At 52.2% G+C, this 14,795-nt stretch overlaps 5 protein-coding genes across 5 annotated transcripts; 2 read left to right on the top strand and 3 right to left on the bottom strand.

The window, feature by feature from the left end:
• Positions 1–1,053: 1,053 nt before the first annotated feature.
• AYL99_01735 (hypothetical protein) lies at positions 1,054–3,119 on the bottom strand (the record flags this gene model as incomplete). The annotated part of the gene is made up of 7 exons (XM_018833251.1): positions 1,054–1,363; positions 1,428–1,730; positions 1,782–1,876; positions 1,925–2,014; positions 2,061–2,151; positions 2,205–2,964; positions 3,014–3,119. The coding sequence occupies 7 exons, from the start codon at positions 3,117–3,119 to the stop codon at positions 1,054–1,056; spliced, it is 1,755 nt and encodes a 584-aa protein (XP_018699130.1).
• Positions 3,120–4,266: 1,147 nt separating this feature from the next.
• On the top strand, positions 4,267–5,164 carry AYL99_01734 (hypothetical protein; the record flags this gene model as incomplete). Its single annotated transcript, XM_018833250.1, has 2 exons — positions 4,267–4,302; positions 4,361–5,164. The coding sequence occupies 2 exons, from the start codon at positions 4,267–4,269 to the stop codon at positions 5,162–5,164; spliced, it is 840 nt and encodes a 279-aa protein (XP_018699129.1).
• A 1,175-nt stretch (positions 5,165–6,339) lies between these two features.
• On the bottom strand, positions 6,340–6,930 carry AYL99_01733 (hypothetical protein; the record flags this gene model as incomplete). The annotated part of the gene is made up of 1 exon (XM_018833249.1): positions 6,340–6,930. The coding sequence occupies one exon, from the start codon at positions 6,928–6,930 to the stop codon at positions 6,340–6,342; it is 591 nt and encodes a 196-aa protein (XP_018699128.1).
• A 1,745-nt stretch (positions 6,931–8,675) lies between these two features.
• Positions 8,676–9,260, bottom strand: AYL99_01732 (cyanate hydratase; the record flags this gene model as incomplete). The annotated part of the gene is made up of 3 exons (XM_018833248.1): positions 8,676–8,723; positions 8,773–9,186; positions 9,240–9,260. 3 exons carry the CDS (start codon positions 9,258–9,260, stop codon positions 8,676–8,678), a joined length of 483 nt encoding a protein of 160 aa, XP_018699127.1.
• An 831-nt stretch (positions 9,261–10,091) lies between these two features.
• Positions 10,092–14,057, top strand: AYL99_01731 (hypothetical protein; the record flags this gene model as incomplete). The annotated part of the gene is made up of 3 exons (XM_018833247.1): positions 10,092–13,280; positions 13,329–13,941; positions 13,996–14,057. 3 exons carry the CDS (start codon positions 10,092–10,094, stop codon positions 14,055–14,057), a joined length of 3,864 nt encoding a protein of 1,287 aa, XP_018699126.1.
• Positions 14,058–14,795: the final 738 nt, after the last annotated feature.

Below are 14,795 nucleotides of genomic sequence, written 5' to 3'. Positions count from 1 at the left end.
GGCACATGACAGTGTGTGCACGGTGAGCTAAGGGGAAGGAAGCAAACTATTCTGAGACAAGAACGCAGGAAGCACCAAATGCCTTTGATTTCAAGTGAGCTGGATGGGACTGGGCTCCCAAAGCCAAAACGTGTCACAATGAGCATCAGCAGAGCCATCAATGCAGTACATTACATGATAAATACGTCGTCACATAGAAATGATGATATTGATATTCTACCATGACTTCCAAAACAAATCGAATCAAACCAGAATGGTGTCGCAAATAAGGGCGTTGATAATGCGATCTTTGGCATCCGTCTCTTTGCCTTCACCCTACAAGTTATCTTTCGCGCTACTCGTGTCCGGCAATTTGTCGGTTGGCCCCTTTTGTCCCGCAGCCTCGTCCGCCATGGCATTTGGCAGACACATGCCACAAGAACTTTTCGGTGCCAGGTTCGTCGCCCCAAGATAACCAGGCCTTTTACAACCTGCGGGACAAAGAGGGTGACATATCACCACCAGACACAAGCTATCAATCAAAACCCTGGCCTCGACATCAACATTACAAAATGCTACGCGGAACGTCCCCAGCACAGTCTCAGGCTTGGAGTTGCGGCAGGACTCCCATGGGATGCAGTCATGCCATCTGCAGAAGAGTGATGGCCGAAATAAAACATGCAATAGATAGATATGTTAATCTTGATGCATTGTGAGATTGATCTCTCGAGTAACTATGTGCTGAGCTAGTCAATGCAAACTGTCACGACATAGACCCTGCAGCTCCCCTCCTACACCTGTAACATCAACATATTGCCTGAACCATGTTTTCCTCCATCAATACGCAACGATCAATGTCTTATTGTACATGACTAATGAGTGCCGCCTCTTATCATGCCCTGTATATGTGAGTGACAAAATTGCATGCTCCAGTGGGTGTTTGTGCATGCTCAAGGCAAGAATGAGCAAAAGGAATCAAGATGGGTAGTACCAGCGGACCAAGAACAAATGCACGCCAAAAATAGTTGGAAGCATGCGGGAATGGATGTCCTTGGTGGTTGCGGCGTCGGGGGCTCATTTGCTGGACTGCGGAGTGGCGGTGACGTAGTTCTCTTTGCCGCTGGCCGGCTCAATTCGAATGGTGACCTTCTTGGGACTTGGGGTTCTGGTCTTCTTGACGGGATCGCCACCGTCCGGCATGATGGCAATCGAGGCAGCCGATTTTGGTGGGACCTCAATGTAAGGATGAGATGCCGCACTGACAGGGAGGTTGGTTCGAACAGTAGTGGTGTTGGTGATTGACTGAAGGCCCCCTTGCATTGGCCAACTTGATGTGGAACTCCGGACCACATTCGTCGCCTTGTTGCTGACACCTGGCAGCTCACTGCGGAGCACGAAGTTAGTCCACTTGGAAGACGAAGGAGCTTGGGCAGTAAGGCCAGACTTACGGCGGTGAGACTGACGTCGCTGGAGTGAAGCCGTTGGTAGTTCCAGCAGGAGACTGGTAACTGCCATTCGGGCTGATGTGGTTGTTCATGTTTTGCAGGCGAGACAGAACCGGAGACGGAGTGTGCTCAACCGAAAAGCTGTACTCTCGGCTGCGCCAGTTGCGGCGTTCTTGACTCTGTTGTTTGAGTTGCTTCTGGGCCTTGGTGTCGGCAAAGCGGAGGAACAATTTGATGCCATCACGCTCATTGAGGACCGAGTGGAACTCTTTGATGACACGCTCAGCAATTTCACGTGTTTCAAAGCTAGGACAGTCAGCAACCTGCAGGCCACGAGCTCCGGGCATGTTTACATACCGGGCAAAGCCAACCTCCTTGCTAACTCCGGAGGGGGCATCGCGGCAGATCTTGGTTGAGACGGCGTGATACGGCAAAAAGTGTTTGGCAAGATCCTGGACGCTGGTCAGTGAAGTCTGAGAACATGGCTGGGAAGAGCGAACCGATTCATTCCAGTCAATGGGAACCCCGGTACAGTAGATGTTGGTGGAGTTCTTATCTTCAAGGTCCTTGAGTCGAGAGTTGCGAGATTTCTAGATGAGTTAGACGACAATGAGACAGAAGAGCAGTGCTGCCAACCTGGGCATAGCTGGCCTGAAAGCCAAGATGGAAGAAGCCACGGATACAGTTCTCTGCAGCAGCAGGAGAATAGTACATGACGAACCCAAAGCTACACATCGTCAATTAGCGAAAACACACCAACCAGATGGAGTAGCGGCATACCCTTTGCATTTACCAGTGTCCTGTTCGACGATGGCCTTGCATGACTCAATTTCTCCAAAGCGAGAGGCCCACCGTTCGAGGTCCTCATCGGTGGTATCCGGCATGAACCCACGAATGTAGACGTTGGTGATGCCCTCAGGGTTCTGAAGACATTTGGCCAGACTGAGTTCTTCTTGGTTTGTCCACATGGCAGGAACCGCACGAGGGATTGGAGGGTCACGGCTGACGAGATCGTCAAGATTGACCATCTCGTATGATTTGTTATCCTGACACTTCATAGGTTGAATGGGTCCGGCAATGTAGTGTTGGCCCGCGGGTGCTGTCGGAAGGTAGGCCATGGAGTTGTAGTAGTCCGATTGACCTTGAAGGGCTGTGCTCTGGTTGGTGGGCACGTTCTCTTCGTTGGAAGACCATGAGCCCCGACGGCCGGGATCGAACCCGGTGACGTTGGAGGCGAGATTGTATGGCCAACCATATCCTGGGAGTGTGCTAGCGGCCATGCTTGTATTGCCAATGAAGCTTGGGAACATTCCGGTAGGGACATAGGGCAATTGGGAGGTACCATCTCCAGCTGAGGTCTGGTTTTGTCCGTAGAAGTTGGGGAGTGGCACAGCTTGACCCGACGGCAACACCATCAAGGGACTGGTGTACCCAGGACGGTTGACTGCGTTCATCTCAGGCTCAACAGAAGCAGAGGATGGCAGGTTTGCTTTCAGGTTCGACATATTGGCAAGGGCATTGGAATTGGTCACATTCACAGCTGTTGCATTGTGAGCCATTGTGCGCCTGACGGTGATCTCAGCTCTTACCTCCATTGTACTGCGGATAGCCCGATGCAGCGTACGGCATTCTTGACTGAGGATAGCCAGCATACGCAGTACTTGAGGCAGACTGGGTTGGAGGTTTGTCAGACATGCCTGCTGGTCTCTGTTATGCGAGAGTCAGTATGCTTCTGGGGGCAAGAAGTGGCACAACGAGCTTGGAGCTCCTAGTCTCATTGGACTCACCTGCAAATCCGTTGCCACGAGAGCTGCGTCAGACCACGCCTCCGTGTGTTGTTTCTGAGATTTTGGAGTGTAGAAATGGGATGGGGCCCAATGAATAGAGGAGCAAACGGGGGAAATGAGAATGAGCAACCAAGATGCAGTGCTGGATGGATGATAAGACAGAGGAGAAGCTAACAGCGGGGGACTTGAGCAAGCAAAGCTGTAGCTTTTGTATTAAGAGAAGTGAGATGAAGAAAGTAGAGGAAGTAGGGGAAGAGGAAGAAGAAAAAAATGAAGCGGGTTGACAAAAGAGAGAGAGAGGTAGGAAGGAAGCCATTGAGGCGGGTGCGTCCGTGTCCTCGGCGGCAGGAGCAGCGACAATAGGGTGGGCAACCTCGACCTCTGAATGGCCCTGCACAGTCAATGGCAGAAGTGGTGCTTTGAATAGGCCTCAATTCATATTCAAATCATGTTTTCAGTGAGGATCAATAGGGGGCTGGTCAATGCTGCCACACCTCTTGAATTAACTCGATTCCGCATGTGGAGGACAACATGTCCTGAGAAAAGCATGCAGACGGCTTTGGAAGGGAGTTTTAGGTCTCTGCCATCTTGATAGCACGAGCTGTCTTTCTCTATGGAAGCCACAGTCAGCCTCTATCCTCTCAATCTTCACCTCTTCGCCTCGGCATCAGGACGAGTGATGCCCCTCTGCCAGGTCCTTCCTAGCTTGAAGATACATGACTCGAGAGACAAATGACACGTCTCAATGAGCGGGTAAGTCCTTTCCATGTTCACATTCGACCGTCTCTGCGTTGAAGGACAGCTGAAGAACTTGCAATGGTGGGCAGTTGACCCGAAGGCTATGTGAAGAAGTCAATCAGGATGAGGTCAAATATCAGCCTGGCAGCCGGCGGAGAATTCAATGCTCCGCCGTAGCTACTGCGGCGTCAGTACGGTGAAACTTCAACCGCATGTGCACATGCTTGGAGAAATCGCAGATTGAGACGTCGAGTTCGGGTTCTCCCTCCAAAAACTTATACTTGCTCACGCAGGGGAGGCAGGACTGTATTGTAACAATGGCCGCAGAGGTTGGTGATAAAACATGGAAAGCAGTATGTGGAAAGGTTGACACAAGCTCTTTCGCATCCAAGACACTGACACGCGCCGCAGTTCTTAGAGCAGCACAACTCCCTTGTGACCTTACTCGACTCGCACGCCTCGTTGTTGGCAGAAATGCGGAAATTCTGTCTTGAAAATAGTGCGACTCTGGGCCTGGTACAAGACCGTCTCAAAAACACGGAGAGTCTGATTGCGACGTTCAAGCTATCTGCCGAGTCATTGACAGACATCACTAATCGGGAAGAGCAAGTCGTCAAGGAGGATGTGGAGGCACCAGAACCAGAAACCTTCAACGTCCCAATTCCTACTGCTGTACCCAAGCCGAAATCCCACCTGTCTACCGAACCCCTGCTGGATCCAAGCGGATTTTTTGCAGTGGATACGAATCCCACCCCCATTGAGCAACTATACAAGGAGAAACCTGCCGTCGCCATCAGAGCGAATGGTCCAAAGCGAAAGGCTTCTGGGGAGCAGACCCAGCCAAACATTGTGTCTGAAAACGAGCACATGCGAAAGAAACCAAGACAGGGCCACAAACGAGAAGAGCCAACCCCACAAGAGGAGGATGATTCATTCCTGAAGAGAGTCGAGGCGAGATCACGGGCGAAAGAAGAACGAAAAAAGGCCAAGTCGGACAAGAAGCGTAAGAGACAGAGCGGTGACTCTATGGGGAGTGTCAAAGCCCCCCAAAACAAGAAACAGAAGAAAAAGCAGGATCCGAAGGTCGCCACGGCGATGCCCTTTGCGGCACCTCCAGGTGACCTGCCGATGCAGAATGGCAAGAGACCGCACTCCGAGCCAAATGAAAGCACAAATGGACGAGCGAGCAAGAGGGGACGCCGAGGACGGAAGTAATAAGTGAAAAGCGATTAGGAGGAGTATTATATTGATCTCACGGTGGCTCTTCTCTGAATAAAGGAGCACGTAAATCCAAATGCATTCATTCTCTTCCTTCCTTTTCGAAAACCGAGCCGCCTTAACATGGCCCTCTGCACACGCCTCCATTCGCAGTACGCAGCAAAAGTTGATGCTGTGTCACCCAACTCGAGCTTGACAACATACACTCAATACAACCAGCAGGTCCAATCTCTGCCCTCCCGCTTTCCTGTACTACCTCAGCAATTGCATAAAATAGCGGCTTGGTCTGGTTTCGAACGTCACAAACAACCCAACTGATTTTTGGACCAGGTTCACCCTGGCTCGAGTTTCTCCGGTCCTCTTACTTCTATATTGACCATATTATTCGACATCAACATCAGCAGCAATAAACAACCGTTGGGCCACAGCTGCGCTGTTTTTAAACTGCTGTCTCCATGCGACGATCTGGGCCGTACTCACGCGAACCCAACACCCTTGCAGAGCCGACAACTTGATCAGTCCACACCTGTTGTCAGGATATCAGATCTGGACTTTCAGGTCGGTATTTCGACTGGCCCACCTTGCTTAGGGAGCAGATGTTAACACCAAAAACACTGGACAGGGCCACGCAGACATGAGCGAACCGCATAAACCTCGACTTGCAGCTCGCATCTTTCCGCCACCTATGAAAGCCACCTGCCCACAGTTGGACACGGCCAGTGTGACCACCAATTCGGCGAACAAGCCTCAAATGACACCACTCCACAGACGAACCTGTGCTGCTCGCGTTCCCATCATCATTACCGACGGGGAAGCGAGGCAGCGCCACGAACAGACCGAACACAGTGAAAGGGCACGTGAGGAGGTGCTGAGACATGGCGTGAAAGTGCGAGATTTCCAGGCCGAGGCGGATGCTAGGAGGTCTGAGAGAGGCATAGCCAGTCGTCCTGCTGGTCAGAGTATGCCGATGTCGGATTAGAGCGCGAGTAGATGGTGTGGGAGGTGATGGTGGACGACTCCTGTTCGAGTATCCATGTGAAGACCAAGGGTGGTCTACCAACCCCGTGCATGGAATTGAGCGGGAGACGCCGTGTGTCGAAAGAGATATCCCATATGTGTGTTCACATATCGCAGTCCGGGTTCATAGACCACAGCCGGTCAAAGGTCATTCTTCATCCCTGGTCTTTTTGCTTCTGCACAGCTTCCTCATCCCTCTCTTTCAACTCGTCGACTTTTTCCTCGCCTTGGTTCCAAACCTCCCAAACCTGGTCGACAATCATGCTCCAGTAACTTTCACCCTGCTCAAGTTTCTCCTGCTCTTCTTTCAAACGGCGTTGTTTCCAGTCCTCGTTCCGCCCTGTCGTCCAAGCTTCCCGAGCTTTATCCTGCAGAGCAGATGTCTCGTTCTGCTGCACCATACCCGGTACCACTGCATGTTCAAAGGGAAGACGTTGGTCCCCATTCGCTGGACCAGCAATCTCCTGGCCGAACCGGGGGACCTGTCCGTTCACGAAGCGCCTCGAGGCGTGGCCCATGAACCCCAACCCCGTGCGTTCTCGGAGCTGGTAGTTTGCGGCACCAATGAAGGCACCCGTTAAGGAGAAGGTGTAGAGGTCCAATTTGCGCGGTGGCAGGGCGACGAGCGCGGGCGCGAGGAAACACGCCGCGAGCGTTGACGTGTGCAGGAAGCCGCGGTGGTCGTCGAAGAGTCTCTGGCGCTGAGCGGGATCCTGCTCCGGAGTGTCGGATGCAGAGGACGCCATTACAGCGGAGGAAAGGGAAGGAAAGAGAAAGCGACAAGGAGCGTGGTAGAGACAGGTCTGGGAGCAGATATCGAAAACGATGTACCTAGTAGTATATTTCGCAGCTTTCTTCGCCGTTAGCTGAATACTCGGACGGAAGCTACTGCGGCGTCGGCGCTTCGGCGCACTAGGCATATTAAGTGCCCCTCCAAATCCCATCCTGGGGCCCAAATCGGGCGAAACAGATGGCTTTTATTGGACCGGTCCCATGCCGTGGAGGGCTCCAGGAAAGCAAGGGTTATGTTGTTTATTTGCCAAAATTTGAGGGTAAAATGCGCAGACACTCCAGACAGTTTGGCCGAGTGGTTAAGGCGGCAGACTCGAATTGACCTGCATCTTCGTAGGTTAGCCCGTCATCTGCTGGGTTCGCCCGCACAGGTTCAAATCCTGTAGCTGTCGGTTTTTTTTGGTTGTTTTTGGCTTCTTGTATCCAGCTTTAATCACACTTTTGGTTCCACATACTGGTAATAGAGACTTTGGGAAAAGTAGGATAGATGGGCTGGATGTGAGCACCGAAAGCCAGAGTGGAAAACAATGAAATGGTGCCAAAACGCCAAAAAGACAAGAAGCAACTAGAGTAGGCAATTGGTCTGCGTGCAGCATGAGAAAGAAAAGAATAGTATTCTCTACGTTCGCAAGACTCCGATGCATCCAAGGCAGTCAGATGCGTTTTAGAATACCTCATCTGGCAGCCGACCAGCCAGAAAGGGAAATGGCAGGAAGCTCAACATCAATGCTTTCTGCTCGCTGTACCCGAGATCATGGCAAACGTGCCATATCTGTGGGAGTAATACCGTGCCACGGGTGTCGCAAATGTCTGGTGACAATCGTGGGGGTGAAAATAGATGGCTCTTTGGATTCAAACAAACAGAAGGGGACGAAGGGGCAAATCTCGCTGCGTTATGCCATGAAAACCATTCCAAGTCCAGCGGAGCCCAGCATTACATCGATTATGTTCGACATCCACTGCAAGATTCATGACTAGCGAGAAGGCTATCTTGGTTTGGTGTTCAATGGCCGTAACGCGAGGGCATATCGAAGATGATGTCGTCAGCAGGCGCCTGCGCCTTCATGCGTGCCGCCATTGTGATGGAAGACGCTATTGAACGACACATGTGTACATTTGTGCGGACATCTTGAGGGATTTCGGTAGAGTCGCTGTCGAGCTTGGGGCTGTGCCTGTAAAGACTGAAGAAGTGGGACACATCTATTGGACGACGCAGGTGTACATTTGAGCAGACATTTTGACAATGTTCTGGTGGTCTGGTTTGTGTATGGAGGAATTGAAAGGAGTGGCCTGTAGTTGGATTTGAATGAGAGCATATGTGAGAGAGGCAAATTGGTCAGAGTGGGATATGGTATAAATACCTTACCAGTCACCTCGCGCATAAAGACCAGCATACTGAAAGCAAATAGAAAGAGATCACGTCCAGATATCCCAATTCAGGAGCCGATGGCTGAGAGGAGGCACAGACAAAGAACAGTCGGCAAGGCTGAGCAAAAGGGACGAGGCTTGATATTGTTCTCCTATTAGTATTGTTCTTCCCACACAAAGCATTGGAATGCTGGAATGCTCGCACAGCCAAGGACTCTCCATGTAGGAGTGGAACAAGCCTAGTCCTTGGAGTCCTTGGAGTGGATTTCCTGATGTCGACTGGTTTCGTCCACACTCATGCCAGTTTATGAAGTGCACCCGAGTTCAGTATCTAAAATCGGGTGAATGGCAGCCATTTGCCTCGAAGGGTGATTTTCGCCTGTATCAATTTAGCCCTGAGCTCCAGTACCTGACGAGATTAATCTTACCCATGTGATGCCGTCCTTGTCGACCTCTTTCTCGACGTGGGTGGAGAAAGCAATGGCGCTCATGATCCCGTCGCCAAATTTCTCGTTCAGCACCGCTTTATATGCATACCCGTAATTTTGTATAATCTCGAACAAGCGGTAGACCAGCGGGTCCTTCGGAGGCATCTGCACGCTCCTCCCACGGTCGGGAAATCCGCCTAATTGTGTCTCGAGAGTGGCAAGGTCAATACCCAGAAAGTCCGACAGCTTCTTGATATCTTCTGGAGACGCCTTTGCTTGTCCGTAGAACAAAGCAGCCACGGCGACCTCGTCTCGACCAAGCTCCTTCCCAATCGCCTCAAAAGACACCTTCTTTTGCGCCTTCGCTTCGAACAAGGTCACAGAGGACTTGGGTAGGTTTGGATGTTGCGTCGCCTGGCCATGTTAGTTGGTATTTTGATCTTGTCTTTGGGGGTAAGACAACTCACATCCAATGTAGCGAGGGACATATTGGAGGCTGGTCGGTTAATCTGCAACGAGGCCGGTCTGATGTAGCACAACGCAGTACGAGGCTTTAACCTGAAAGCTGTGAGGGTTAGACGTTGGAAAGGACGTTGAGCCAGAGACATGATGGATGCAAAGGACGCCGAATATATAGCCAATCCACACTGAAAGCCCCGTGGAGATGTGCACTTGTCAACATTCATGTCCTGGCGCTCTGCTTGGTAGAGGGGCTTTGAAGCTGTCCTCCCCGCATCAACCATCATCCGGGCTCACTAGGCTAATTGCCGTCTCCCAGATCGCAACAGTCGGTCCGAGATGGATAGATCCCGGCTAGTTTTTGAGAAGCTGCAGGACTGCTGAGGTAAAGCAAATGGTATTATGCCACAGAAATCCATAGTCGGGATGTGTCTGTACCAATGCGAATGATGGAATTCTGCGTCTTGCTTGGAAAAAGCCTGGTGCTCCCAGAAGCAGCATCTTTCAACTGCCTTCCGCGGCGAGGGGCAGCACGCCAGGGGCATTATATTCTCGCGGGGTCATGAGGCGCAGCAGCTTTGAAGCTCCCTTATTGGGGCCACGGTGAGGTGGAGAGGATTACGAGGACGCTGCCCGCAGTGTGGTTGGCTCTACCAGCTTGGCATGTTCTTCAAACGGTTGACATTGCATGAATCAGCTGAAACACCAGTCACTCGACATGATGGAAACGAGTTTGTCCATGACTAACCACTCCGTTTGAGTTCGCCGCCAGGTGTCGTTTATCCATTGTCGAGTCTGAGTGCGGTTCTCCCTCTCCTACTCTTTCGAGTCCAGCTCCCGTCCAAATTAAGGGTCCGGCCATGTCCTACCACCAGCGTCCGGAAGACGACGGACTGGCATATGGAGATGACTATTCGCAATCCCGTGGAAGCGGTGCACAAGACGGCACGGATCGATCGTTGCTTGGAGACACATTCAAGAAGTTCAGATCTGAGCTGGACAAGTACAAGTCTAGTTCTTCCTCCTCCCCAAATTATGGCTACTCCGGTTCCGGCTCCGGCTCCAATCAGCAGTATTATGGCCAGCAAGGTCCCAGTACTGGATATCCCCAGATAGGCCAGTCTGCCTACCCGGGAGGCCCGCCTACTCAGCAACCCGGAGGGCGACCTGATCTCGCGTCCAAGCTCTTTGGTGGATTGCAGAACACTCTTCAGAACATCGGCTCGGACGTCACAAACTTGCTGGGGCCAGGAAACCGACCTTCTTCGCAATATGGACCACCGGCTCCAGGACAGAGTACTTATGCAGGCTATACGAATGTGCCAGTTCCGCAAAGCATCCCCTCGGGTCCAAACCGGTATGACAGCTTCGCTTCAGAGAAACCAGGCAACGACGTCAAGTGGTATGTCGACGGGTGTGGCTACTTCTGGGCAGTCAGTCAAGCGCTCGAAGGAGCAAAGCACTCGATCTGGATATTGGATTGGTGGCTGTCGCCTGAACTGTATCTCCGCCGGCCACCCTCTCAGAACGAGCAATGGAGACTCGATCGGACATTGCAACGGGCAGCACAACGCGGCGTCAAAGTCAAAGTGATTGTCTACAAAGAAGTCACGCAAGCTTTGACTCTTTCTTCCGCACATACGAAACACGAACTCGAGAAGCTACATCCCAACATTGCGGTGTTTCGTCACCCGGACCATCTACCAGATGCTCAGACGGCTCAGTCGTCCCTCATATCTTCTTTCCAAGCTCTGAAGCTTGATGCCGCAGGACTTTCGAAGCTTGGTGGGGACACCCTCAAAGGAATATACGGCGTGACGGACGATGTCATCCTGTACTGGGCTCACCATGAGAAGCTATGCTTGATTGACGACAAGATTGCCTTCATGGGCGGCTTGGATCTCTGTTTTGGTAGATGGGATACAAACCAGCATTCAATCGCTGATGCACATCCCTCGAACATCAACGATATCGTCTTTCCGGGTCAGGATTACAACAACGCTAGAGTCATGGATTTTAGCGATGTTGCTCAACCATTCCAGAACAAACTCGACAGGACCAAGAACTCGAGGATGGGCTGGTCGGATATCGGCATTTGCTTGCAAGGAGCTTGTGTATTGGACCTTCGTCACCACTTCGTTGACAGATGGAACTTCATTTATGACGAGAAATACAATGTCCGCAAAGACCAACGGTACTACAGGCTTCTTGACGATTTCCCTCACCCTCCAGCTGGCCCAGGTCAGCGACCTCAACCACGGCCACAGTCTCAAGGGCACCTCCAACCTCCTGCTCCCGCCGGCGGATATGCACCACCCCCAGGCAGTCAACCGTACTCAGAACCGGCGTGGCATACAACCAGCCGGCCGCACACGCCGAACGCGGGTCAATATCAGAGCCAGGCAGGAACTGATGCCGGTGGATATGGGGCAACAACTCCTTCTGCACCAGGCGTTCAAACCCTCTCGCAACATCCTGACGCACAGTATGGACAGACCACGGCCTCTTTTGGCCCAGGAGCCCAAACACAAGCTCCGTCTCAGACTTCTGCGAGTGCCTATGGCCAGTTTCCTCCCCCTCCACCACAGGCTCCCGTACAGACCTCTGCCGGTGCCTACGGCCAACCTGCCCCTCTGATGCACCCACCCCATCCGTCTTCATCCGACGCTTATAGTCAAGTGTACAGCCCGCCGCCACACGCAACTCCTCCACCTGCTATGAGTACTTACGGTCAAGTCTCCAGCCCTCCACCACCGGCAGCCGCAGTTCAACAGCCAGTGAGCACGGGAGGCAGTTATCAACAGCCTCCGGCCCAGTCCATTCCGCCGAACTTCCCACCTCCGCCTCCTGGACCTCCCCCCCAACCGTCACCGGGCCCAACACATGTTTATCCAGGATATCCGCCACCGCCCAGCGCAAATGCTCCTTATGCACCGTATCATCAAGAAGTCTCAGAGCTTTCATCTCAGCAATCACCTCCCCAGTCGTACCAGCATCAGCCCTATCAAGCTTATCAACCGGCCGATGCAGGGCAAGCTCGTGGTTTTGACGAATACGACCAAGACGCTAGCAGGGGATTTGATGATTATGGACAAGGTAGCGAGTCTGAAAGAGGCCTTCGGGGGCGATTTGACCAGTACAAAACCGAGGGGAAACTTCTGGGTCAACAATTCTCGTCGATCGGCAATGCTGTCTCAAGCGGGCTTGGGGACAAAGCGCACCAGCTTCAAGGCAAATACTTTGGTGGCACTGACTCCTACGGGCGCCCGTATGGTCAGCCACGGCCGGTCATGACGTGTCAGCTTCTTCGGAGCTGTACAACATGGAGCAATGGAACTCCCCTCGAGCATTCTATTCAGAATGCATACATCGATGTGATTCGTAACAGTCAGCATTTTGTCTACATCGAGAATCAATTCTTCATTACCGCCACAGGCGACCAACAGAAACCTGTCAAAAACCTGATCGGTCAAGCCATAGTTGAACGGATCCTCCGAGCAGCCCGGAACAATGAGAAATACAAAATGATTGTCGTCATCCCCGCAGTACCAGCATTTGCAGGCGATCTTCGGGACGATTCTTCACTGGCCACCCGAGCCATCATGGAGTTTCAGTACAACAGCATCAACCGTGGTGGACACAGCATCATGGAAAAAATAGCGCAAGCCGGCTTCAATCCTATGGATTATATTCGATTCTATAACCTCCGGAACTACGATCGAATCAATTGCAGCAATACCATGCAACAAGTCGAGCAGCACAGCGGAGTGAGATACGAAGATGCCCGGAAACAGCACGATGACGCTGTGGGAGCCGGCTATGGGCAGTACGGCGAGAAGACAGGGACCACTCAACTGTCTCAGGCCCCTCAGTACCAGCAGTATCAGACCACCGCACAGCAAACGACAACCCCTGGAAGTGGTCGGTGGGACAGTGTGGCGGAATGTTACATGCTCGGCGGCCAGGACATACGCACCGTCCCCTGGGACGGCGCTCCTGAAGCCGAGCTCGATGCATTCGTTAGCGAGGAGCTGTACATTCATTCAAAGGTAATTATTCCCGCTTACGTGGGGTGTCTCGTAACTGACCACTTGCAGTGTCTCATCGCGGACGATCGAATTGTCATCGTCGGGTCTGCCAACCTGAACGACCGAAGCCAAGTAGGATCACACGACAGTGAAATCGCTCTGCTGATCAACGACTCGACGCCCGTACAGTCGTACATGAATGGCCAACCGTATCAGGCAAACGGTTTCGCAGCCTCTCTGCGCAGACAGCTGGTCCGAAAACATCTCGGATTGGTCCGACCTCAACATTTCTTTAGACCTGATCCCAATTTCGACCCAGTCGGGGTACCCAATGTGTATGACTGGGGCTCACCCGAAGACAATGTCGTGGCAGATCCTCTGAGCGACACCTTCCAGGCCCTGTGGAACAGTCGAGCACGAACGAACACCGAGGTCTTTAGAAGGGCGTTCCGTGCTGTCCCCGACGACTTTGTGACGACGTGGGGCGATTACAAGGAGTTTTATGAGTACTTCTACCGCCACGCTGACATGGAGGCTCAGGGCAAGCCAAGCAAACTTCCACCCCGGGTCGAGTACGGACATGTTGTCAGGGCAGATTTCCCCGGAGGGGTGAGTGAGTTGAAGGAACTTCTGAGTCAAGTGAAGGGTACCCTGGTCGAGATGCCACTGTGTTTTCTCCAAAGTGAGTCGGATATTCTATCACCTTCTTCCTGGCGTCTACTAACTTGCACCACAGACGAAGACATTGCTAAAGAAGGACTGACTTTGAATCCGCTGACGGAAGAAGTGTATACGTGAGCCAGCCATCTTGCCAGCAGTGTGCCACTCGACGTGGTTGGTGTTGGACATCTGAGATATGACTGAATGATTGAATGAACCATTGCATCTACCTTGGCCGCCATTTGTCTCCATGTCGCCCCGCAAGGGCAGAAACGAAGCCCACAGAGGGAGTTCTGGTTCAAGCAGTAGACACATCATATCCGACTTCCACGACTAAGGGGTTGCGTAGAGGCCGCCTTGTGCTTGACCGGAGAGCATTCTGTGAAGAAATCCGGCGAAGCAGATAGATCGCGTCACCAAAGAAGGTGACTTTGGGAACCACGGAAACTTCAACCTCTCCCTTTGTACTTTTGTGACTGACTTCAGCAGGTTCGATATGTGCAAGGCGGCACTACCGCTGGGCCAAGAATCCCGTTAGCCAACTCAAAGCCTTAGAGGACAAAAGAGGAGAGTAATATCAAGCTCAGCACGAGCTTCATCTGCCTAGATTCACGCGACAATTGCCAGCGGGAACCTGCTTGATGCCTTCCCCGCTTGTTCTGCCGCTCTCCGGGCTTTTCTAACCTTCATCCTACAACAACACCTCTGTTGCGTTTCTTCTTTTCTTCCTTCACTCTACCTTCTCCCTTACTTCTATGGGTCTGTCGAGGCTTTTCTCCTTTTGACCTCTTCTCTGAGACTTTCTCCTCATATCTGACGTTCCCACGCGCCTTTCCTGTCTGTTCCTCACCTTGTCAGATCGTGACCCTGGCATAT

This window comes from Fonsecaea erecta, assembly GCF_001651985.1.
Source record: "Fonsecaea erecta strain CBS 125763 chromosome Unknown Scaff1, whole genome shotgun sequence".
Taxonomy (NCBI): Eukaryota; Fungi; Ascomycota; class Eurotiomycetes; order Chaetothyriales; family Herpotrichiellaceae; genus Fonsecaea; species Fonsecaea erecta.
The sequence above is the reverse complement of the archived record's forward strand: the minus strand, read 5'-3'. Positions and strand labels throughout refer to the sequence as shown.